Source organism: Thamnophis elegans, chromosome 7, assembly GCF_009769535.1.
Source record: "Thamnophis elegans isolate rThaEle1 chromosome 7, rThaEle1.pri, whole genome shotgun sequence".
Taxonomy (NCBI): domain Eukaryota; kingdom Metazoa; phylum Chordata; class Lepidosauria; order Squamata; family Colubridae; genus Thamnophis; species Thamnophis elegans.
In genome coordinates this window covers 71,580,780-71,605,991 of record NC_045547.1, presented here as the reverse complement: position 1 = coordinate 71,605,991, position 25,212 = coordinate 71,580,780, and the positions used below count along the sequence as shown (strand labels likewise).

At 41.1% G+C, this 25,212-nt stretch overlaps 1 protein-coding gene across 1 annotated transcript in view; it reads left to right on the top strand.

Moving 5' to 3' along the window:
* EFCAB6 (EF-hand calcium binding domain 6) overlaps window positions 1-25,212 on the top strand; it is a 144,411-nt gene that overhangs the window by 56,767 nt on the left and 62,432 nt on the right. The window contains exons 12-18 of the mRNA XM_032222120.1: window positions 31-102; window positions 228-388; window positions 7,955-8,128; window positions 9,756-9,927; window positions 13,052-13,166; window positions 19,449-19,564; window positions 20,497-20,732. Of these exons, the coding sequence (XP_032078011.1) occupies window positions 31-102; window positions 228-388; window positions 7,955-8,128; window positions 9,756-9,927; window positions 13,052-13,166; window positions 19,449-19,564; window positions 20,497-20,732 (1,046 nt within the window). The remainder of the gene's footprint in view (window positions 1-30; window positions 103-227; window positions 389-7,954; window positions 8,129-9,755; window positions 9,928-13,051; window positions 13,167-19,448; window positions 19,565-20,496; window positions 20,733-25,212) is intronic.

Here is a 25,212-nt window from a genome sequence, read left to right as displayed (position 1 = left end):
CTAATTTAACTTTTTTTTTAATCCAATTAGACAGATTCAAAATGGGCTACTAGTTCAAAGAAGGCTAAAAAGCCAACTTCTGTCCTCGAAGCATGGAATATTGTAAGTAACAAAATGCTTTCTTTTAAAAAGTCACTCGAGAATTTTGATTTATTGGAGTTTATAATTTCCGCAATATTACAACTCTCTGTAATTTGAACTTCCTTGCTTAAATGATTTTATGCTAGGCAGAAGATGTTCTAACGGAGCAAGTGAAAGGGTACTGGAATGAATTTAACAAAGCTTTGCAAGCATGTGATTCTCGAAATGAAGGTATTATTAGCAGAAATAACTTCCGAAAGATCCTTCAGCTCTATTGCCCCACATTAACAGATGACCATTTTATTGCGTAAGTAAATACTTTAACAAATATTCATTTCAAATGTGTGTTTTTTCTCCCCTGCTTTTTATTCTCATCTCCCTTTGGACGTCATCATTTTTTGGCTATTTATTGTCATCCATATTTGTCATTGTGGGCCTTTTTTAAAAGTCCAAGATGAACATCGGTTCCTAGAAAAAGGTGTCTCAATAAACTACAGCTTTCTAATTAATTTCCGTAGATCATGGTGGCTCAGTGGCTAAGAGACTGAGCTTGTCGATCAGAAAGGTTGGCAGTTCAGCGGTTCAAATCGCTAGTGCCGCATAACAGAGTGAGCTCCCGTTACTTGTCCCAGCTTCTGCCAACCTAGCACTTTGAAAGCACATAAAAATGCAAGTAGAAAAATAGGGTCCACGTTTGATGGGAAGGTAACAGCATTCCATGTGCCTTTGGCATTTAGTCATGCCGGCCACATGACCACGGAGACATCTTCAGACAACGCTGGCTCTTCAGCTTTGAAACAGAGATGAGCACCGTCCCCTAGAATCAGGAACGACTAGCACATATGTGCGAGGGGAACCTTTACCTAATTAAATTCTGTTTCCCCGCCTTACTCTTCCCACCAAGTTACAACATGACAAACCTTGTTGTGGAGTTGTACAAAATACGATGCCATTATTCAGCCCATTCTAGGAAGTTGAGAACCAATTGCCAGAACATTTCTGTTGAGGTCAAAGACAGAAAATCCAAAATTGGGGGTTAGTTTTGCACACCCTGGTGGTATACAGAGAAAAAGCTGGCTCAAAATTTATTTTATTTATTTATTTAGTTTCTCAAGAATCTACAAGATAACAGGTATAAGCAGTGGTGGGTTTCAATTTTTTTTAGAACCTCTTCTGTAGATGTGGCCTGCTTTGTGGGAGTGGCTTGCCAGCCATGTGACTGTGTGGGTGTGGCCAACTTGTAAAATCTGGTGAAAGTCACTTAACAATGCTCTTGCTTAGCAATCAAAATGTTGGCTCAGAAATTCTGGCATTTGAAGCACCCTTAAAGCTGTCAAGTTACAAGACCCTTGCACCCCTAACCCTTTAGAAAAAAACCCCAGGGGTATTCAAACTTGACAGCTTTAAGACTTGTGAACTCAAACTCCCAGAATTCCTCCCCCAGTCATGTTGGCTCAGGAACTCTGGCACTGAAGTGTGCAAATCTTAAAGCTGTCAAGTTACAAGACCCTTGCACCCCTAACTCTTTAGAAAAAAACCCCAGGGGTGTTCAAACATGACAGCTTTAAGACTTGTGGACTTCAACTTCCAGAATTCCTCCTCTCGCTCTTCATCTTGATGATGTGCGGACAGGCGGGGGGAGGGAGCTGGAACCGGTTCTAAACGGTGCTGTAGATTTGTGGAACCTCTTCTATAGAAGAGCTTAGAACTGGCAGGAACCCACCCCTGGGTATAAGCATAAACATGGACATGAAGAAAGGAAATGAATAAATGGAGACAGTAGGATAGGAACAGTAGGCACACTGGTGCGCTTATGCACGCCCCCTTTACAGACATCTTAGGAATGGGGTGAGGTCAACAGTAGACAGTTAAGATTAAAATTATGGGGGTTTGGGGATATAACAACAGAGTCAGGTAGTGCATTCTAGGCAGTGGTAAGTTTCAAAAAATTTTGGAACCTCTTCTGTAGGTGTGGCCTGCTTTCCGGGTCCATTGGTGGAACCTCTTCTAACCTGTTCGGTAAATTTAATGAACCGGTTCTACTGAATAGGTGCGAACTGGTAGGAACCCACCTCTGATTCTAGGCATTGACCATTCTGTTGCTGAATTCATATTTTCTACAATTGAGTTTGGAGCGGTTTACCTTGAGTTTGTATATATTGTTTGCTCGTGTATTATGGTGGTTGAAGCTGATTGACAGGTAGGACATTGTGGCGGATAATTTTGTGTATTACACTTAGGTCAGATTGTAGGCGGTGTAGTTCTAGGTTCTCTAAATACAGGTTGTGACGGGATCCAGAACCCACCACTGGTAGTACCCTCTTTCAAGCATACAGTGATGATTTTGAGTGTAAAACCAAATACATTGGACCTTTGGAATTGCATCATGCTTGAGTAGAGCTGTTTAAGGCCAGAATACCCATGAAGTGATTCAAACAGCTTGTTTCAAATTAAGCCAGCTCTTCCACACTTGGAATTATTTAGCCATGGTGGTGCACAGTGGTGGGATTCCAAATCTTTCTCTACCAGTTCTATGAGAGAGCGCGTTGCGCATCACTCAAAGACTGCCCTCGATGTCAGCGCTGGTGAGCTGAGCTGCTTTTTTGGCTCAGCTGAGGCGCTGGTATCTGCTCTGCCGCACAAATCAGATGAGGTAAAAAACAAGGGAATATAGGAAAAAGAACGATGGGGGCGGGATTGCGGGCCCAACCAGAGGTGGTATTTGCCAGTTCTGCAAAGTACTCAAAATTTCTGCTACCGGTTGGCTCAAACAGTCCGAACCTGCTGAATACCACCTCTGATGGCACAGTGGTTAGAATGTGGTATTACAGATCGTTTCTGCTTATTGCCAGGAGTTCGATTCTGATAGGCTCAAGATTGACTCAGACTTCCATCCTTCCAAGTTCGGTAAAATGAGGACCCAGATTGTTGGGGGCAAGATGCTCTCTCTGTAAAGCACCATAAAGTGATATATAAGTCTAAGTGCTATTGCTAATTATTAACAAAATTGTTTTGGGGACTTTAAAGGTCATCTAGTCCAATCTTCTGCCGAGAACAGAAATAGTCAGACCATTTCAGATCAATAGTTGTTCAATCTTTCTTGTGATGGAACTCCCACAATTCCAGGAGGGAAGCTGTTCTGCTGCTTCATAGCTCTCATGATGAGGAAATTCTTTATTTTGAGTTTCCATATCCCTCTATAAAGCTTCCACCCATTGAGACTTGTTCTACTATGGAGGTAGTATGGAATATAAGTTTACACCCTCTTCCCTGAGACATCGCATTAAGGACTGGGAGATTGTTTGCCATTAGCCTCTCTTCTTTAGGCTAATCATATCCATTTCAGTTGTGGAAAAAACTACTACTACTTCCATGCACTTGGGAACAAGTGGAACATCTAGAGGGAAGTTGGTTGTACAGAGTAACAGAGATGACTTTGCAAAAACTATGCATAGATTTTTTTCAGCAACACCTGTATGAATATGCTTTAAGCCAGGAAACAAAGAAAATGGCAGAAATTCAGACTAAGTGTTGCTTAATGTTGAGACCCTGGAAAAAGTGCAGAGAAGAGCAACCAGGATGGTTAGGGGACTGGAGACTAAAACTTATGAAGAAAGGTTACAGGAACTGGGCATGGCTACTCTAGTGAAGAGAAGAACCAGGGGAGACATGATTCCAATATTTGAGGGGCTGCCATAGAGAGGAGGGGGTCAAGCTATTTTCCAAAGCACCTGAAGGCCAGACAAAGAATAATGGATGGAATGACCAAGGAGAGATTCAACCTAGAAATAAGGAGGAACTTTCTGAGAGTGAGAACAATCAACCAATGGAACAGAAGTTGCCTTCGGAAGTTGTGAGGGCTTCATCACTTGAGACTTTCAAGAAGAGATTAGACTGCCATTTGTCAGAAATGGTGTAGGGCCTCCTGTTTGAGCTGGGGTGTGTGTGTTGGACTAGATGACCTATAGGGTCCCTTCCAACTCTGTTAATCTGTTAAATCTGTTAACTCTCTGGTTAAAAGAGGGAGGAAAGGGAAAACACAGGCAGTCCTGCAAGAGCCGATTATTTGAGCCAATTTCAACAAAGGAGACTTCCCATCAAACTTTTGCAGAATATTTTTCTGACCTGGCCCACCTCAAAGTGCTCAGAAACCTCTGTCGCATTGAGGGACTAGATGGGAAGTCATTTGTATAGCTCAGATAAAACTGAGGATCTCAAAATCTGAAGCCAAAGTCAACATGCTAAAATGCTAATATGCTAAAAGCATAGAACTAAGGGGACCTGTTTTTTGGGTGTGTGTCTTCATCCATATAATGGAGTAGCTTTCTGACTGAACATGACAATGACCAGGATGTCACAGACCTTCTGGTAACTGTTCAAGACTGAATTGCTCCAGAGAGCCTCTTCTAGTCTAGTAAATAAGACGATGCAGGCATATGGTAGATGGTTCTATATTTGATTTGTGTATTTTTAAGGATTGATTTTATGTTTACACCATGGATGTTTTATTGCATTATTGTCTGTTGTTGTGAATATTGAAACTCCTTTGGATTGCAGCAGGCACAAATGGATTGATGAAATAAATAAATCTTGCCAGTTTGGCAACTTTCAACAATATGAATTACAGTATAAGTACAAAGAAACCAGGCATATTTACACCTTCCACTTTCCATTTACTGTGCCTTCTGTAAAATGTCCTGGTAGCCAGTGCCCTGCAGGTTAAGTCACTAAATTTCCCACAAATCCAGTACTTTAAAATAGCAGAAAGTCAGATATATTGTTTTGTTTCTGCAAACTGCCTGGGTTTAAGGTGGTAGCAGACTAAAAATCTAATAAGTAAATAAGTAAAATTATTTTCAGCAATTTTGACATTGGGAGTTGTGCAAATATCTACCTTCTAAGACAGATAATAATTTCAGACCCCTTTGCAGCAACTTAGCATTAGACTAGTAATGGTAGGCAGTGGCTCAGTGCTTGAGCTTGTCGATCAGAAAGGTCGGCAGTTCGAATCCTTAGTGCTGCGTAATGGAGTGAGCTCCTGTTACTTGTCCCAGCTTCTGTCAACCTAGCAGTTCGAAAGCACGTAAAATTGTAAGTAGAAAAATAGGGACCACCTTTGGTGGGAAGGTCACAGCATTCTGTGCGCTTTCAGCTTTGAGTCATGCCGGCCACATGACCACAGAGACGTCTTTGGATAGCGCTGGCTCTTCAGCTTTGAAACAAGGATGAGCACCGCTCCCTAAAGTTGGGAATGACTAACACCTATGTGTGAGGGAAGCCTTTACCTTTACCATTAGGATGATGACAAGTTTCATTCAGTTTTATTAACAGCTTTATTAGAGAAGAAGGGATTAGATTACAGAGTCTTGGAAACTGGATTTATGCATTTTAATGCTCCATCAGTCAATAGTGTGTTACAGTGAGAATCTTCTTGCTGACTGCCTCTTGGAGTTATGGGGAAGTTGCCGCTCACTTTTCTGAAATGGGAGAATGTGCAAAGGTTCTGGTTGTGTATTGTTTTGTAAATTCCCACACTCTTCCCCAGGTTCTGAGAGATCCATTACAGACAGTTGTGTGCAGTGTAATCCTGGGTTATACAGGTAGTCCTCAATTTAGTGACTTAGCCTTTTGTTTAGTGACTAAAGTTACAACAGCTCTTATTCTAACCATCCATAGCAATCTCAAGGAATGTGCTGTAGAAACATAAAATCTACTGGGCTTTGTCTCGTGAGAGCAGTCTTCCAATATCTCAGGGGTTGCCACAAAGAAGAGGGAGTCAAGCTATTCTCCAAAGGACTAGAAGGCAGGACAAGAGGCAATGGATGGAAACCAATTAAGGAGGGAAGCAACTTAGAAATAAGAAGAAATTTCCTGACAGTTAGAACAATTAATCTTGCCTCCAGAAATTGTGGATGCTGCAACACTGGAAGTTTTTAAGAAAAGATTAGACAACCATTTGTCTGAAATGGTTTAGGGTTTCCTGCCTAAGCAGGACTAGAAGACCTCCAAGATCCATTCTATTCTGTTCTGTTCTGTTCTGTTCTGTTCTGTTCTGCTCTGTTCTGCTCTGCTCTGCTTTGCTCTGCTCTGCTTCACTCCGCTCCCCATCCATTCCATTCCATTCCATTCTATTCTATTCTATTCTATTCTCTCTTCCCTTGGAAACCATGAACTAGAAACCGAGGCCAGAGATGGAAGTCAAGGCAAAGGAATAGGGAGAGCCCCCTTCAGCAGTGGTGAAAGGCCCTTATCCAAATTCACCTGATTATGCCAAGGAACAGTGGATGGCACTGTTCCTTCACAAACACAGAGCTGCTGAGAAATTCAGCATTCATTGTTACAGAAGTCAAGTTGACATGACTTCTAAGCATTCTGAGAATAGATGGCAAGAAGACTCTTGCAGGTTTTATAACCAGGAGATGTAGGTCAAACAGTTAAGGCTTCTGCTTTTGTGATTTACAGCAGATAGCATTTTTGGCCTTAATTAGGTCCTGCTGCACCTCTTTGGGGCATATGGCAATTTTTTTGCTGCTGAGACTGGGTGTCTGGCATATGTGTTGCAGATGGTTATTTGGCAGGTGAGATTCAGAATGAAAAGCAGTAATGAGATTAAAGATGTTTCATTACATGCAATTCTGCAGATTGTATTCATCTTTGTATCTATTTTCCTGTAATGCTGAGGTCCTGTATGTTCACATCAACTGAAATCTAAATGGGCAGTCCGGTTAGTAGAAGTTCTGTCTGTCCCATTCTCCCTTTCATATATTTTAAATGTGGCAATTTTCCCCCCTCCTTTAATGAAATGTTATTTTCTGGTGCAGCAGAGGTTATTTATTGGTTAACCTTACATTTGAGCCGACTTAAAAGATATCTGATTTGCTGTGAAAAGAATTATTCAGCAACTGTTCTTGGAGGGTTTTTTCTAAATCTGTTTTTGATTTTTTTTAAAAAAATATTTATTCAACTTATGAAGCACTTAACATATTCACTGGACTATTCACAGTTTAAAAAATGCAACCCAAGAAAACCATGTAAGAGCAGAAATCAGAAAGCTAGTTCTCGAAAGAGCAAAGGAAATCATTGAAGGTGTTTTACCATGTGAATCATATCTCTTTGTTCTTTATCACCAGTGAAGTTTTAGTTGATTAGCAGCACAACCATACAAGAATTCTTTTGGCACAAAGAAATATAAAGACTTTGGTACATGAATATAAAGCAGGGGTGGGTTCCTGCCAGTTCTAACCTCTTCTATAGAAGGGGTTCCACAAATCTACAGTGCCGTTTAGAACTGGTTCCAGCTCCCTCACCTGACTGGAGGAGGAATTCTGGGAGTTGAAGTCCACAAGTCCTAAAGCTGTCAAGTTTGACCACCACTGGGTTTTTTCCCCCCTAAAGGGTTAGGGATTCAAGGGACTTGTAACTTGATAGCTTTAAGACCTGCATGCTTCAATGCCGGAGTTCCTGAGCCAACATGACTGGAGGAGGAATTCTGGGAGTTGAAGTCCACAAGTCCTAAAGCTGTCAGGTTTGACCACCACAGGTTTTTTTTTTCCTAAAGGGTTAGGGGTGCAAGGGTCTTGTAACTTGACAGCTTTAAGACTTGCGTGCTTCAAATGCCAGAGTTTCTGAGCCAACATTTTGGTTGCTAAGCAAGAGCATTGTTAAGTGAGTTTCACCACATTTTACAAGTTGGCCACTCCCACCCAGTCACATGGCCGGCAAGCCACTCCCACAAAGCAGGCCACACCTACAGAAGAGGTTCTGAAAAATTTTGAAACCCACCACTGATATAAAGGGACAGAGAGGGTTACATTTATGAGATGTATTATTTATCAAACATTGATCATAATTGTTTTGAATTGGTGATGTACAGGCTGTACCAGAAATACCAGGATGATACTACAGAAGGAGTTCTCTACAAGATGCTCTTGCACAGTTTAGGAGTGTCCGACTTGCCAAAAGAATTAACAGCTGACACCACCAGCACCTCTTCACCACGAGAGACTCAGCAGGCAGAGGAGAAGAAGCCAATGGATCTTCCAGAAAGGTAGCCCATCAGAAAGGTAGCCCATCTGGGACTGCTAAAGTAGACACGTCATAATTATGGCCTTCATCTGCTCTAAGCAAATCAAAGCATCTCAGGGGCCTAAAATGATCTCAGAAAAGTAAGCAAGAGTCACATCTGGTTAGTGGTTGGAAGGGAGACCACACAGAAAGCTAGACTGGGAAGTTGAGAAGTTATTTCTTAAGCAATAATACTACACAATACAATAATATTGTTGCTTAAGAAAACCACGCAGATCCCCTAGCGGTCTTGCTTGACTCAAATGTCTCTTTGTCATTGTTTAATTTGCATATTTAATACCCCCCCCCCTCTTCTAGCTTGGAGCTGCAGTTCAGATTGATTGCTCTTTTGTTGTCTTCTGAGAGAAGCATTAATAAAGAAAAGCTTTATTTTAAGTGAAAATGTAGAGCTTTTGTAGCCAGCAATGGCCTTGTCCTCCATAATGCCCATCAGTGCATTAAAGGTATGAATGAACCATTTATCTACATTGCCTTCCACAGATTCTTCTAACTGAGCATTACTCAACCTTGGCAACTTTAAGATGCCAGGTGCATCACACGCTGGTCACGGCCATGCCCGGTTTAGCAAAGGGGGCGGGGTAGTCCTGATACTTTACGTGACACCACCATGATGTGACTTTGACACTCCTGTTCTACCCAGTGGAGACTTTAAGCCTAATGTAATTCTGGCAGTGGACTAATAGGATTCTCAGTTTCATAGCAGAACTCCAGGCGTTGCCCAGAGAAATTAACCAGCTGCAGACTCAGAAGGAAAAAAGATATTATTATGACATCTTATAAGTATTTCAATATTAGATTAATATTGTATAATGCTTGACCCAACAAAATCACTTTTGCACTTATTGGTTTAGGATATTCATTGACTCTGGATAAAATTAAGACTGGTGGCTTAGATATTTTTGAAAGGAGATTTAGAAAAGGCATATCTCTGAATGCCTGATAAATAACTATAAACACAGGTAAGTACTATATGTGATGTCTTCATCTATCATGGTTCCTAGTGGATGTGTTCACTCATATATTACTTTTCCGTTAGGGGTTCCCTTAATTCCCTCCTTAATTTTAATCACAAACTGCCTTGTGAGAGAGACTGAGAGCACAACTAGACCAACATCACCCCGTAAGCCAGTGGTGGGTTGCAGGTGGTACGCCCCAGTACGGGCATACCAGTGCCTGCCAGGAGCACCGGGTACCATTCCGATACGGTGCTCCGGAGGGCCCACCCGCCTGCCCGAGCTCCTTACCTGTATTCCGCGCACGGAGCATACGGCGCCTGTGCGACGTTCTGCTGAGCAGCTAGAGCATCGCGGAGGCATCGTGGAGGTAAGGACGCATGTGCGCGCTGCCTGTGTGTGCCCGTGTGCTCCACGCGTGCATGTGGGGCACTCTGGGCCCCGTTGCACCATACTGGTTACACCGGGATCTGAAACCCAGCATTGCCATAAGCTTATCTAGCTGTGGGAAGAGTTGTGTCTTCTTACTCCAATGCGCTTAAAGGATGGAGTTTCACTCACACCATCACAGCCATCATCCTGACTCTCTGGGCCTTACCATGCAGATGCCCCTGTTAATCATTCTTCCAGTTTTAGAATGAAGCAAATTGAAGACCACATCTACAAACAAGCCAGGAATAGAACTGTTGATGAAGTCCTTGAAAGGCTGAGGGATGGGATCCTGCATCAGGAAATGTGCATGAGGGATGCCTTCCTTGCTTATAACAAGCAAGCTAGCGGGAAGTTGACTAAAACTGATTTCCGCAAGGTAAATAGAACCTTATTTCATTTTAATTTACTCTTGCTCATTCAAACCAACTTAGTCTTTTGTCTTTTCTCTAGATAGCTTCTTAATTTCACTTTAATTTACTCTCGGTCATTCCAACTGATGTTTCTGTGATGTCTTTTTTCTTGATGGCTTCTCCGCTTAGGGCACTGCTTATATCTTGGTCTTACGAAAAGTCTGTAAATAGTTTAGGGGGGGTGGGATTCAAAATATTTTATTACCGGTTCTGTGGGCATAGCTTGGTGGGTGTGGCTTGGTGGGTGTGCCAGGGGAAGGATACTGTAAACGCTCCATTCCCTCCCCACTCCAGGGAAGGATATTGCAAAATCCCCATTTCCTCCCCACTCCAGGGGAAGGTTATTGCAAAATCTCCATTTCCTCCCCACTCCAGGGGAAGGATATTACAAAATCCCCATTCCCTCCCCACTCCAGGGGAAGGATATTGCAAAATCCCCATTCCCTCCCCACTCCAGGGGAAGGTTATTGCAAAATCTCCATTTCCTCCCCACTCCAGGGGAAGGATATTACAAAATCCCCATTCCCTCCCCACTCCAGGGGAAGGATATTGCAAAATCCCCATTCCCTCCCCACTCCAGGGGAAGGATATTGCAAAATCCCCATTTCCTCCCCACTCCAGGGGAAGGATATTGCAAAATCCTCATTCCCTCCCCACTCCAGGGGAAGGATATTGCAAAATCCCCATTCCCTCCCACTCCAGGGGAAGGATATTGCAAAATCCCCATTTCCTCCCCACTCCAGGGGAAGGATATTGCAAAATTTCCATTCCCTCCCCACTCCAGGGGAAGGATATTGCAAAATCCCCATTCCCTCCCACTTCAGGGGAAGGATATTGCAAAATCCCCATTTCCTCCCCACTCCAGGGGAAGGATATTGCAAAATTTCCATTCCCTCCCACTCCAAGGGAAGGATATTGCAAAATCCCCATTTCCTCCCCACTCCAGGGGAAGGTTACTGCAAAATCCCCATTCCCTCCTGATCAGCTGGGACTCGGGAGGCAGAGAATAGATGGGGGCAGGGCCAGTCAGAGATGGTATTTACTGGTTCTCTAAACTACTCAAAATTTCCATTACCGGTTTTGCAGAACTGGTCAGAACTTGTTGAATACCACCTCTGCTCCCACTCATATCATTTCCACATAGCATTGCTTACATTTTCTGTTACCATCTTCATTTTGTACCTTGGACTTCGTCATGTTTAGAAAAGGTTTAGGTATCAAAAGACGCCATGAAACTCAGTCCCACGCAAGAGAATTTTGCACTGAGGGGCAAAGAAACATATTTGAAGGGCATTTAGCGGACCCTTTGCCTAAAAACACAATTTAAATCCCAGTTTAGGGACATTGAGGGTGGACAAGAATTCAGCCTCAAAGCAGCAGAATCAAAGCCACAAGCCCTTTCTTTACAACCTGGATGTAAATAACACACCACTGATATAACTGGATATTTTTAAGAGTTGTGGTGGTGCAGTGGTCAGAATGCAGTACTGCAGGCTACTTCTACTGACTGCCGGTTGTCTACAATTTGGCAGTTTGAATCTCACCAGACTCAAGGTTGACTCAGCCTTCCATCCTTCCGAGGTGGGTAAAATGAGGACCCAGATTGTTGAGGCGGCAATAGGCTGACTCTGTAAACCACTTAGTGAGGGCTGTAAAAGCACTGCAAAGTGGTATATAAGTCTAAGTGCTATTACTATTGCTATTGCTATCTATCATGAGCCGTGGTGGTACAGTGGTTAGAATGCAATACTGCAGGCAACTTCTGCTGACTGCCGGCTACTAGCAATTCAGCAATTTGATTCTGACTAGTTCAAAGTTGACTCAGCCTTCCATCCTTCCGAGGTGGGTAAAATGAGGACCCAGATTGTTGGGGGCAATAGGCTGACTCTGTAAATGGCTTAGAGAGGGCTGTAAAGCACTGTAAAGTGGTATATAAATCTCAATGCTATTGCTACTGTTATATTTTTGTATGCTGGTACTCTTAAGTGAAGATACTTGAATGAAATACGGTATATGGGCATCTTCTCTCTTGATTTCAGAAAGGGTCTTGTTCTTGCAGTTGCAACAATGCCCATGAAATGGGGTTATGTCTGGGAATTCCATCATGCCATCCCAGCACAACTGTTTCTCTTGGATTAACTCAACAATACACCGCAAGGAAATGAATTGTTTCTTTCTCATTTCTCCGCTCTTGTAGCTCTAAAATTAAACATTCGATCTGATAGCAAAAAGCTATACTAAAATACAAAGCTGCTAATCTCTTTTTAAAGGCTTTCAAAATCTCCCGAAGAGTGATAATTTGTTAATTAGCACATTCTCACTTTTTTTCCACGTTTTTAAGCCAGTCAGCCATTCAATGTTTCTTTTTTTTTTCCAATGGTACATCAGTAAAATGAAATAGAATTGCAAGAACAATTACCACTGAAGCCATTACAAAAGGACTAAAAAAAAATACTGTACAAACACAAAAGAACACGCTCAAATTAGAAAAGGTGGGGAGAGTTGGAATTATTAAGTGGAGAGAATGGCAAACTGAATTCAGTTCTCTTACTGTATTTTTAACTAGCAGTTTCTACAAATTTTATATGTTCAAAACCACACCAAACTACGTTGCTGCAAATTTACTAAATGATGGGGATTTTGTGCATTTTCAAGCATCAATGGCTCTTTCTTGAAACAAAGTTTTGTTGGTTTAGCATGATGGGTATTTGTCTATTTTGAATTCAATTCAAGAGAGTAGATATTGTGTATATTGGTTGATGTTGGTTGATAAGAGCCGAGGTGGCGCAGTGGTTAGGGTGCAGTACTGCAGGCCACTTCAGCTGACTGTTATCTGCAGTTCAGCAGTTCTAATCTCACTGGCTCAAGGTTGACTCAGCCTTCCATCCTTCCAAGGTGGGTGAAATGAAGACCCAGACTGTGGGGGCGATATGCTGACTCTGTAAACCGCTTAGAGAGGGCTGAAAGCCCTATGAAGCGATATATAAGTCTAACTGCTATTGCTATTGCTATGTTGCTACCAGTGACATTCCAAGGGTTTGTATCCTGCACAGTGTTATATAATCTGGTCATCTTTTCTCTCTCTGACAGTTGCTGGAGGATATTCAGATGCCAATGAGTGATGATCATTTTAATCTATTAATTGAAAAAATAGGATTCCCAGTTGGAGGCTTGAGTTATCTTGATTTTGTAGCAATGTTTGAAGGTGAGCAAAATACATTGCTAAGTAATATATTGATGCTGAGATACGGATGTTGCATCTACTTCCTGGCTTTTTCAAATTCAGGTGGAAATTAACTATTTTGTGATAAAATCTTTACCAAATATGTAATGCACTTGTCAAATTCCAGAGAAATGAATGAACAAGGAAGCATTCTGTTTCTGCCTAGCTGGGATCAGCCAGCTGTGCGGTGTGAGAAACCCGTAGTTTAGACAAGTTGAGAAGTACAACCACTACTAGTGTTGGTCTTATCTTCTGAACTGAAAAGAAGAGAAAGTGGCAGTGGTCCTGCTTGAGTTACATTCTCTTCTGTCAGCAACTAATAAACTTTCTCCTCTATTCAAGAAGCCAAAAAAAAAAAAAACCCTTACTAATCCCTTTCAATTCTTGTATTATGCACAAAATAAAAAATAAATAAGAGAGGGCCTGATGACATCTTTTCAAACTAACACACATTTTATTCAAAGGCATCAGGATGACAGGAACTTGGCTGAAGCTTCTCAGAACCTGGACATGACTAGGAAGGAATCAGCTTTATTGTACAACACAACTGGAGCCACTTCAAGGAGTTAATTGCTTTCTGACATATTAGAAAGGAGTAGGAGTAGAAAGGAGTATATACTGTATTTTTCAGAGTATAAGACGCACCGGAGTATAAGACGCACCAAGATTTTTAAAAAAAGATTTTGCACTCTGCAGACCTCCCCAAAATGGCACGTTTTGCAAAAATGGGCCCGGTTTTTGTAAAAAAAAAAGGGGGGGGGCATGCGTAGGCTTTAGGAGGCTAATAGAGTGCGGCTGGGGGTGGGGGGAGCAAAATTGAGCAACAAATGGTCCGTTTTCCACTCATTTCTGCCCTCCCCAGCACTCTGGAAGCCTCCTAAAGGCTATGCATGGTCATTTTGGTGAATGGGGTGGGGTTTTGGGATGCCAAAAATACTGTATTCAGTGTATAAGATGCACCCAGATTTTCACCCTCTTTTTTGAGGGAAAAAGGTGTGTCTTATACTTTGAAAAATACAGTAGCTGCTATATATCTGGTATCTCCTTGAAGCACTTTCTACAATGACAGCTATGGATGGCTGGTTCCAAACCAGAATCATTAGAATAGAATAGAATAGAATAGAATAGAATAGAATAGAATAGAATAGAATAGAATAGAATAACAGAGTTGGAAGGGACCTTGGAGATCTTCTAGTTCAACCCTCTGCCTAGGCAGGAAACCCACACCACTTCAGACAAATTGTTATCCAACATCTTCTTAAAAACTTCCAATGTTGGTGCATTCACAACTTCTGGAGGCAAGTTGTTCGACTGATTAATTGTTCTAACTGTCAGGAAATTTCTCCTTAGTTCTAGGTTGCTTCTCTCCTTGATTACTTTCCACCCGTTGCTTCTTGTCCTGCCCTCAGGTGCTTTGGAGAATAGCTTGACTCCCTCTTCTTTGTGGCAACCCCTGAGATATTGGAACACTGCTATCATGTCACTCCTAGTCCACCCTTTAGAAGCTGATGGCATCTAAAGATGGGTCTGTCATGATAATCTTAATGAGTGGGAAAGGTATCGTGAAAAAACCTGTGCTTTCGAAATTCCACAAATAGCTTTGGAGCAGGATTGAAGACAGACATGCTGTATCTTGCTCAATTCTCTAATGCTAATGCTTGTAGAGAGTGAAAAGCCATAGATCCATTGAAGCCATATCTGGTTAGTATTTGGATGGGAAAATCCATGGTTGTAGGCTACATTGGATAGGAAAAAAAACCATAATGGAATAAAGAACAACCACCACATTAGTGGTGTGGCAAAAATTTTTTTTACAGGTTTGTACATATAGTTCTCAGGATTTGAGCTCAGCTTGAAGGAAATATCATCTTTTGCCTAAGTGTAAAACCTTACTTTTAACTATGTTGAATTTCTTTTTGTCAGGTAGCACCCAGTGAAATTGGTCATATGTTATCCTTTTTATTTTAAGGTTGTTGCCAGATGAATCTGGATGGACAGATTGACTAAATCTGGACCTGAGGTGCTAAAAACTACTTGGTATATTTTAATCCTTGGGATAGTTTAATCAAAAAATGGAATGGATGAATAAGGGCATTCCTTAGACTTGGATTCTGTGAAATTCGAAAGAAAGGGTGCTGGCAATTCCCTGGTATTGTCAGGCATGAAAGATCAGGTCTACACATAAAGGTACAATTAAACCGATGTATTGCTAATCATGACTATTCCCAAGAATCTTCTCAACTGATGGTTGACACCAGTGGTGGGTTTCAAAAATTGTTGGAACCTACTCTGTGGGTGTGGCCTCCTTTGTGGGAGTGGCTTGCCACCCATGTGACTGGATGGGAGTGGCTTCCTGCCCATGTGACCGGATGGGAGTGGCTTGCCGCCCATGTGACCGGATATGAAATTATGAATTAGTACTTAGGTCGGTCCAAGTAGCTATTCAGAAGTTAGCGGTTAGAAGCAATTGTAAAGCAAGATATGGAATTAAAACCAGAAATATTTTTTTGGCTATTTGAAAGGGAGTATAATATATATTTAATTTTACACATGTTAGCCGCTACTGGAATTGTGTTTGCACAACAGTGGAAAAACAGAGATAGGTAAATGAATAAATATTACAATATGCATGAATAAATACATTGACAATTAAAATCAAGAAGGCTTTGAATACTTTTTCACGTGGGATTGGTTTTAGCAATTGCCAACTAATGGAAACAAAAATTAGAAATCCAAAAGTATGAAAGAAAACACCAATTATGTAAGGAAAGGTCCCTAAAATGTATAAGGAAATATTAGTAGATCATTATTAATGCATAGATAACTGCGGGACATTACACACCCGCCAGTGGTGGGTTTCAAAATTTTTGGAACCTCTTCTGTAGGTGTGGCCGCTTTCCGGGTCCACTGGTGGAACCTCTTCTAAGCGGTTCCATAGATTTGATGAATCGGTTCTACCGAATAGGTGCGAACTGGTAGGAACCCACCTCTGGTTGACACCTGCTTGAGGTTAGATAAGGGTCAACAGAATTCAAAGGAGGTTGGACTTTGTGTAGGGATTCTAGGCTAATCTTTTTTTTTAACTCTGCCCCCAATGTCTGCCATTCCTTCTCCTATAGTTATGTACAAACAGGAGAGACCTCCTATGTTGAGAGAAGAGAAATTTATAGAAATGTTTATCAGGGTTTGGCTTTGCAATGAAGTGTTTAAACTGAATGCCAATGTGTCTCAGATTAGCTTTTGACATATCTATGGAGTAATAGCTAGTAAGAACTGAAAGGATACTATTTTAGGTATCTTTTGAATTGCACAAAGCTGTAATGATTGAACTATTAAACAGCTATTCACCAGGCCTGAAAAAGAAGAAAAACCTGAAAATTTCTGGATGATGGAGAAGGGAGGACTTGAAGTCAAGCTGAATTAGTTTTAAAGGAAGGAGAGTGATCTTTATGATTTGGAAGAAAGGAAGGAAAGACTTTGGTGTTATTTTAAATACTGGTGATAGAATCTTTCCCCCACTTCTCTTGTATAAATCAGACAGGATGTAATATTTCCCAGTGTTATTTGTTGAAAATACTAGTTCCAATGGCCATATACTGTATTTACTAAACTAAATCCAAGCTTAGGGTTAGATGATCCAATTACTATTCTTAACTGGGCAACAACTCCTCTGGATTTCCATTGACATAATTCCGTAGCTTTCTGGGAGTGTGAAAAACATTTATTGAAGACTTAAACACCGGGCCCTGTCTAACAAAATGAAATTTAATGTAGAGAAAAATAAGCTTTTACACAGAGGCAAGGAGAACCAATTGTATAAGTATAGACTAGATGAAACCTGGCTTAATGCCAGTAACTGTGAGAGGGATCTTTGAGTCCTAGTGGACAATCACTTAAATATGAGTTAATAGTATGAGGAAGCAGTCAAAAAAAGCCAATGCAATCCTAGGCTGCATTAACAGAGGGATAGAATCAAGACCAAATGAAGTTCTCATACTGCTTTACAAAATCTAAGTAAGACCACACTTGGGATACTGCATCCAGTTCTGGTCATCACAATATAAAAAAGATGTTGAGACTCTGGAAAGAGTGCAGGAAAGAGCAATAAAAATGCTCTTTTTATAATAATAAAAATAATAATGACTAGTGGGCTGGAGGCTAAAACTTATAAAGAATGGTTACAGGAATTGGGTATGTCTAGTCTAATGAAAAGAAGGACTAGAGGTAATACAGTAGTGGGTTTTGGCTCCCGTTGCAACCGGTACGCTGCAACGGGAGCCAGGCATGCACCATGTACACCAGCGCTGCGCCCGCATGCACACCCACCGCCTGCAATGCTCCAGCTGCTCGGCGGAGCGTCGCGCAGGCGCTGAACTCTGCACGTGCGTGAGCAGAGGTCCCGTTTCCTTCAAATACAGGTAAGGAACAGGGCGGGCGGGAGGGCACTCCAAAGCACCGTTCCGGTACAGTGTTTGCTGCTTCCGGCAGGCACCGGTACATGTGTACCGGAGCGAACCGCCTGCAACCCACCACTGGGGTGATAGCACTATTCCAATATTTGAGGGGCTCCTACAAAGATGAGGGGTGTCAAAACTATTTTCCAAAGCACCAAAAGGCAAGACAAGAAACTATTTTTGGAACCTAACCAAGGTGAAAAGCAACCTAGAACTATGGAGAACTTTCCTAATGGTGAGAACAATCAACCAATGGAATAGCTTGCATTCAGAAGTTATGGGTGCTCCATCATTGGAGGCTTTCAAAAAGAGACTGAACAGCCATTTGTCTGAAATGGTATAGGATCTCCTGCTCAAGCAGGGGGTTGGGCTAGAAGACCTCCAAGGTCCCTTCAAACTCTATTATTCTTTGTTCTATGTATCGTGATTACTTAAAATACCAGAGATTTGGGTTTCTCTCCAACACTCAGTAAGCAAAACGTTTGAAGCAAATACAGATGTGCATATGCACACACCTATGCAAACATTTTCCCATTGTGAAAATAATCCCCAGAGCATCAGCAGCCTTATTGCTCCCATAACATCCAGTTCTAAGCATGTTCTCTGTGAATATTAGAGATTGTTTGTATATTTATTTTACTGTTCTAGTTGTATTGTTAGCAGTCTTAATTGTGCCCAGCCTTACAGAATTCCTGTTAGCAATGGCCGATTAGACTGTAAGGTGAAATGGCAATTAGAACAAGATCCTTCTTTAAAACAAATAATATCACACCATACAAATTAGCCAGAAAAAAACTCTACATATGACAATTAAAAAGCATTTGTACAGAGCAAAACAATTCAGCTGCACAACACTGTCAAAAGATGCATTTTACAACATTCATTAGCTCAAACAAAGCCACCTTTTGTCAAGCAGTAAAAACCATAGCATCTTTTGCAGAAGTGCTTTGATTTCACAGATTTCTGCACTGGACAAACACTTCCACTTCAATGTTGTGTTGATCATCAAATATTAAATATTATTCTCCATTCAGGTCGCCCCACTGTACTATGTATGGCAAAAGGGTTTGTAGGGAAGGGATAAAGTCAAAATGGCCAGAGAAAATGTGAGATCAAAGCCTAGCTCTGATTTTACAGTTATATGTGTCACCTTAAGGGGAATTGTCTTGCAGGGGGAAATGACTCCTGTGAGTGATATGAAACTGGAAATCTCTGTCCCTCCTACGATGCAACGAAGCCATTTCAGTGGTGGGTTTCAAAAATTGTTCGAACCTACTCTGTGGGTGTGGCCTCCTTTGTGGGAGTGGCTTGCCGCCCATGTGATCAGATATGAAGATGCTGATGACACTTGTCAGAACCACCTTAAATTACCTCACACACAGCACTGGCATGCATAAGAATATGATGTCAACTTGTTTTTTAAAAGGCATCTTTGGTTTGCGTTAAAACAACAACACATGAAATGTTCTGATTGCACCACAAATGCAGTAGTCATCCTTACCTTTCACAGAGGCACCGAGTTTTATAAATATGAGCTTGATAGTGTAGAATAATCATATCCAAGGACCAGTGGTGGGTTTCAAAAATTTTTGGAACCTCTTCTGTAGGTGTGGCCTGCTTTCCGGGTCCACTGGTGGAACCTCTTCTAACCGGTTCGGTAGATTTGATGAACTGGTTCTACCGAATAAGTGTGAACTGGTAGGAACCCACCTCTGAGCCATTTGCAGAAGACAACCAGAAGCGCTATTAATATTCAAATCTATGTCATGCAAAAGGATAATATGGATTGTTATTGATATAACTATTTCAGATTCCAGATTGTGTGGAGCCTGTTCAAATCGCCAAGTCAATGCTAGCAAAAGTCATTTCATGTCTGCTGAAGAATGTCTCAGCCAGTATAGTGACAAGCTTGCAGACGAATATGGGGTAATTACATTCAGATTTCTTCTTCTTCTTCTTCTTCTTCTTCTTCTTCTTCTTCTTCTTCTTATTCTTCTTCTTCTTCTTCTTCTTCTTCTTATTCTTCTCATTATCATTATCATTATCATTATTTGGATTGGTTGATTATTTTCAAAGACAGGAAAATCAGGAAGTTCAGACTGTTTATAATGAATATAAAGGTTTATTGTAAGCTCATGTTCTCTACAAGAATCTGAACTACTAATAGTCAAAGCAAATTGGCAGTAGATCAGAGTTGGTGGAATTCAGGGTGGGCTGGACTTAGATTTCTTGTGGGCATGAAGGTACTTGAGACAGATGACACATTTGACTCCTCCCTCAGGCTCAGCCTAATCATTTCCTACATGTATATAGCCACCCATATCAGCAATGACTCTGGACCTTTATCAGAATGGTATATACAATCCACTTTCCTATAAGCCCCCCAGAGTCTACTAAAGTGAGTGGCCATAACAAAATTAATGAAATAAATGAATAAGTGAGTATTCCGTTATGCGGCGCTAGGGATTCGAACCGCCGAACTGCTGACCTTTTTGATCGAAAAGCTCAGCATCTTAGCCTCTGAGCCACCGCGCCACCGCGTCCCTATATCAGAATAAATAAAACAAAATAAAAATCAGAACAGGATATACTATTAAAAACTTCTATATGGTTGTCCAAACTGGCTTTAAAAGAGAACATTCAGATTTCCCATGTGACTTGTTTCCTAAATAGTTTTAAATTTAGAATTTATATCAATAATCCAGCAAAATGATTATTTAAAAAAAATACTCTTAGCTGAAGAGTTAATGTTATAGTATAATATAGTATATGGTACAGTATATGGTATAATATAGTTTCTTTGAGTGGAAAAGGTAAGTTGATCAAATTTTGATTCTCATTTGGATATTCCCTACTAGGATGCATATATTGCCTTCCGTAAAATAGATAAAAACAGTGATGGTGTGGTCACAATGCTTGACTTCCGACGCCTCCTGGACAATTTAATGATCAGCATGACAGATGAGGAATTCGTGCGTCTTCTTGGTATGTTGGGAATGAATGAAACCTCCACCCTGAATTATCCAGAATTCCTTCAGTTGTTCCAAACTCACACAACTAAAGAGATGCGTCCTTGGTTGACCACGTCTTACAAGTAAGAAGAATAGAAATTTGGTTTATTTCGACTTACATTATCATTTAATTTGTTCTGATGCTTGCAGGCAATACAATGGTTACTGGCTTCATTTGAGTTGGTGATGAGTCTGCATCAGTGGTGGGATTCAAAAAATTTTACTACTAGTTCTGTGGGTGTGGCTTGGTGGGCGTGATGTGGCTTGTTGGGCATGGCTTGGTGGGTGTGGCAGGGAAAGGATACTGTAAAATCTCCATTCCCTCCCCATTCCAGGGAAAGATTACTGCAAAATCCCCATTCCCTCCCGATCAGCTGGGACTCGGGAGGCAGACAATAGATGAGAGTGGGGCCAGTCAGAGGTGGTATTTACCGGTTCTCCGAACTACTCAAAATTTCTGCTACTGGCTCTCCAGAACTGGTCAGAACCTGCTGAATACCACTTCTGGTCTGCATATAGATGGAAGGTTGAACAAAACCTAGTTTAATAGAAAGAAGGACTAGGGGAGACATGATAGCAGTGTTCCAATATCTCAGGGGTTGCCACAAAGAAGAGGGAGTCAAACTATTCTCCAAGGCACCTGAGGGTAGAACAAGAAGCAATGGGTGGAAACTAATCAAGGAGAGAAGCAACTTAGAACTGAGGAGAAATTTCCTGACAGTTAGAACAATTAACCAGAGGAACAGAAGTTGCTTCCAGAAGTTGTGAATGCCCCAACACTGCAAGTCTTTAAGATGTTGGATAGCCATCTGTCTGAAACGCTATAGGGTTTTCTGCCTCGGCAGGGGGTTGGACTAGAAGACCTCCAAGGTCCCTTCCAACTCTGCTATTGTATTATTATTGTATAACTGGCTCCCTAGTGCAATCGTAACAATCAGAAGCTGAACATGCTTAAAACTGTAATGATGAAAGTGAATTTTAGAAGGAGCCTTTCTATTTTATAACCTCTTACTATATTTGACAGCATGGTATCAGCAGTAGAGTCTTTCACGTTTTGGGGTTCTATAACATACCTGAACTTGACATGGACATTCAACATTAAAACCATAATTAAAAATGCACAACGAAGAATATTATTCCTGTGTGAATTCAGGAAGTTCAGATTGCCCCAGGAGCTGTTAATATAGTTTTACAGAGGAATTATTGAGAGTGTTATTGTGTACTTCCAGAACTGTCTGGTTTGGTAGAGCAACCAAACAAATAGCTGCAGGGTTCAACGGATAATTAAGACTGCAACCTACTTGCCTTCCATCAAATACCTAAGGTCAGAAGGAGCGTAAGAAAATATCTGAAGACCCCTCACATCCTGGACACAAGTTATTTCAACTCCTTCCCTCAAGATGGCGCCATAGGGCATTGCATGCCAAAATAGACACAGGGACAGATTTTTCCCTCCTGCCATCACTCTGCTGAACATCTAATTCTCTCAGTGTTGCCTTATGTCTACTAACCCATATAGTGTGGCTATAGTATTATTATCTTATTATCTTCTTTTCTCCCCTTTTATTGCTATTATTATTATGATTGATCTTTAATTGGATTCACAGTCCGGGACTGGTAAAAACGTAACAGTTCAAGTCCTAACCAAGGGCTTAAGAGCTGTTAAGGTAACATCTGAGCATATAGGCAGATATGATGATGATGATGATGATGATGATGATGATAGTGGTGGTGGTGATGTTGCTTTGCATATACACCACGTCAGTGGTGGGTTTCAAAAATTGTTCGAACCTACTCTGTGGGTGTGGCCTCCTTTGTGGGAGTGGCTTGCTGCCCATGTGACCGGATGGGAGTGGTTTGCCACCCATGTGACCGGATATGAAGATGCCGACGACACTTGTCAGAACCACCTTAAATGACCTCACACACAGCACTGGCATGCATAAGAATATGATGTAAACTTGTTTTTTAAAAGGCATCTTTGGTTTGCGTTGAAACAATTTCAACACACGCAATGTTCTGATTGCACCACAAACGCAGTAGTCATCCTTCCCTTTCACAGAGGCACTGAGTTTTATAAATATGAGCATGATAGTGTAGAATAATCATATCCAAGGACCAGTGGTGGTTTCAAAAATTTTTGGAACCTCTTCTGTAAGTGTGTCCTGCTTTCCGGGTCCACTGGTGGAACCTCTTCTAACCGGTTCGGTAGATTTGACGAATCGGTTCTACCGAATAGGTGCGAACTGGTAGGAACCCACCTCTGCGCCGCGTGCTTCTGTACCACAGACAAATTTCTTGTGCATCTAATCACATTTGGGCAAATAAAGTATTCAATGCAATTCAGTTCAGTTCAATTCATTATATTAATCTGAAGCAAATTAATATTGGATGCCAGAAATGTTATGTGGGATTCTATGGTGTAAAGTAATTTAGGATGCAAAATATTTCAAGAAAGCATCAGAACATCATTTTGTTCTTTTTTGGTAGGAATTTAAGCATATTAGACAGTGTATTAATGAATATATGAATTATGAATAATGACAAATGAGTGAATGTATTTTTGCTTTTTAAATACTTATTAATGTTTTTAAAAAAATCAAGCATTTTCATAATTATCTTTTTCAAATCTTACATACAGAATTTTTAAAAGTAATTGTCAGCTCTACCAAGTAGACTAGGAATAAATTCAACAGGAAGGTTAGGGCTACTTTTATTGAGTAGCTATATAACAACAAAATCTTCCAACTCTGATTGTGCTGGGTCTTCCCCTTCTTAGGCCCAAAAGAATTAGGGAGTCCTCTGCCTGAGTATATGCATATTTGTTTGGGATTTAAGAAACACTTTCTCCTTGTAATAATGGATCTGATCGATCTGTCAAGATCATCTTTCTTTCTACTATAACTCAGTAAAGTTTGTTCATTCAGAAGATTTGGTTCCATTGTACCAAAATGAATTGAAATGTGATTGGCAGCCCCCATTTCAGTGGAAGAATCCACAGAAAAACAGTAAGAAAGCTTGGATACATCTTTTTGCTTTTAGGAGTCTACTGTAATTTTCACCCAAAATTCCTACTTTATGTTCTACAATCTGCAGCTTGTAAGATCTTTGGCTGGTGTTTTTTTTAAAATTAGTGTTTAAGGTTCCTATTGGAATTTAATTATATTGCTTTCAATTGCACTGTTATTTCTGAAAGCAACTTTGTTTTTCAGGGAAGTGAGATATAAATAAATATTCTATTATACATTCTGTATGCAAAGTGAAGTATAAGCACTTGATTTTCAACATCCTGTAACTCAGCTGTAAGGTAACCTAGGCAACCATTTAAGAAGCTTTTAAAAGCGTCCTCATCACAGATCCACAGTATTGGAAAATTTATGAGAAATCTGGAAAACCACAACAGGGTTTTTGTTTTTTTTAAAAAAAAATTCATTGCTTTCCAGTTTCATGGAAGGGGAGCATAAAAGTGCCTGTTGGCCATGCTCCTTCTGTTGCATCCCTTCAACCTTACCACCTCTAGGAATTGAAGGGCTAAAATCTACATGGAGAACTTGCTATACCTTGCATCCACATCCATGATTTTGGATTGATTTTCTTGAACTCATCCAGTTGCAATGAGACCGTACTTGGAGTTCTGAGTACAATTCTAGACATTACTTTTCCAGAAAGGTTAGAACAGGAAAGCAGAGAAGGTGACAAAGGTGATCTCTATGAGCCCAGACTAAAATAATTTGTGATAGTCAAATCAAATCAGAATAGAGATGTAAGGGACTTTGGAGGTCTTCTAGTCCAACTCAAGCAGAAGATCCTATATCATTTCAGACAAGTGACTGTCCAGTCTCTTCTTTAAAACCTCCAGTGATGAAGGCGAGCTGTTCCATGGGTTGATTGTCCTCACTGTTAGGAAGTTTCTCTTCAATTCCAGGTTCTTCTCCATGATTAGTTTCAATCCATCGTTTCTTGTCCTGTCCTCTGGAGCTTTGGGAAAATAATTTGACCCCCCCTCTTCTTTGTGGCAGCTTCTAATATGGACTACTGCTATCATGTCCCCCAGACCTTAATTTCTCTAGATTATCCAAACCCAAATCCTTCAACCGTTCTTCATATGTTTTAGTCTCCAGGCCTTTAGTCATCTTAGTTGCGCTTCTTTGCACTTTTTCCAAGTCAGCCTGAGGAAAAGAATTTGGAAGGGAAAGATGATGTTATGGCCCGCCAGCGGCCAGTGGAGCTGACAGCAGAGTCAGACAGTGAGGAGGTTGGGGAGGAACATGGGCCAGTCCTGGAGGCTGGGGAAGGCTCAGACGAGGGTTCTATGTCAGAGGCAGAATGGGGCCAAGGCCGTCTGGCAGTAATCTATGGAGCTAGATAGCAGTGAGGCAGAGGAACAGCTGGAGCCTGTTCCCAGTGTGCGCATGCGCAGAGCTGCCAGAAGAAAAGAACAACCCAGAAATCAGGATAGACTTGGGAGTAAAGTCACAGGTGGAAGGCTCCTATAGGTCCTCCTATAGGAAATAAAAGAGGAGTGAAAGGGGAGTGGGCTTTTGCAGGAAACAATTCATTCGT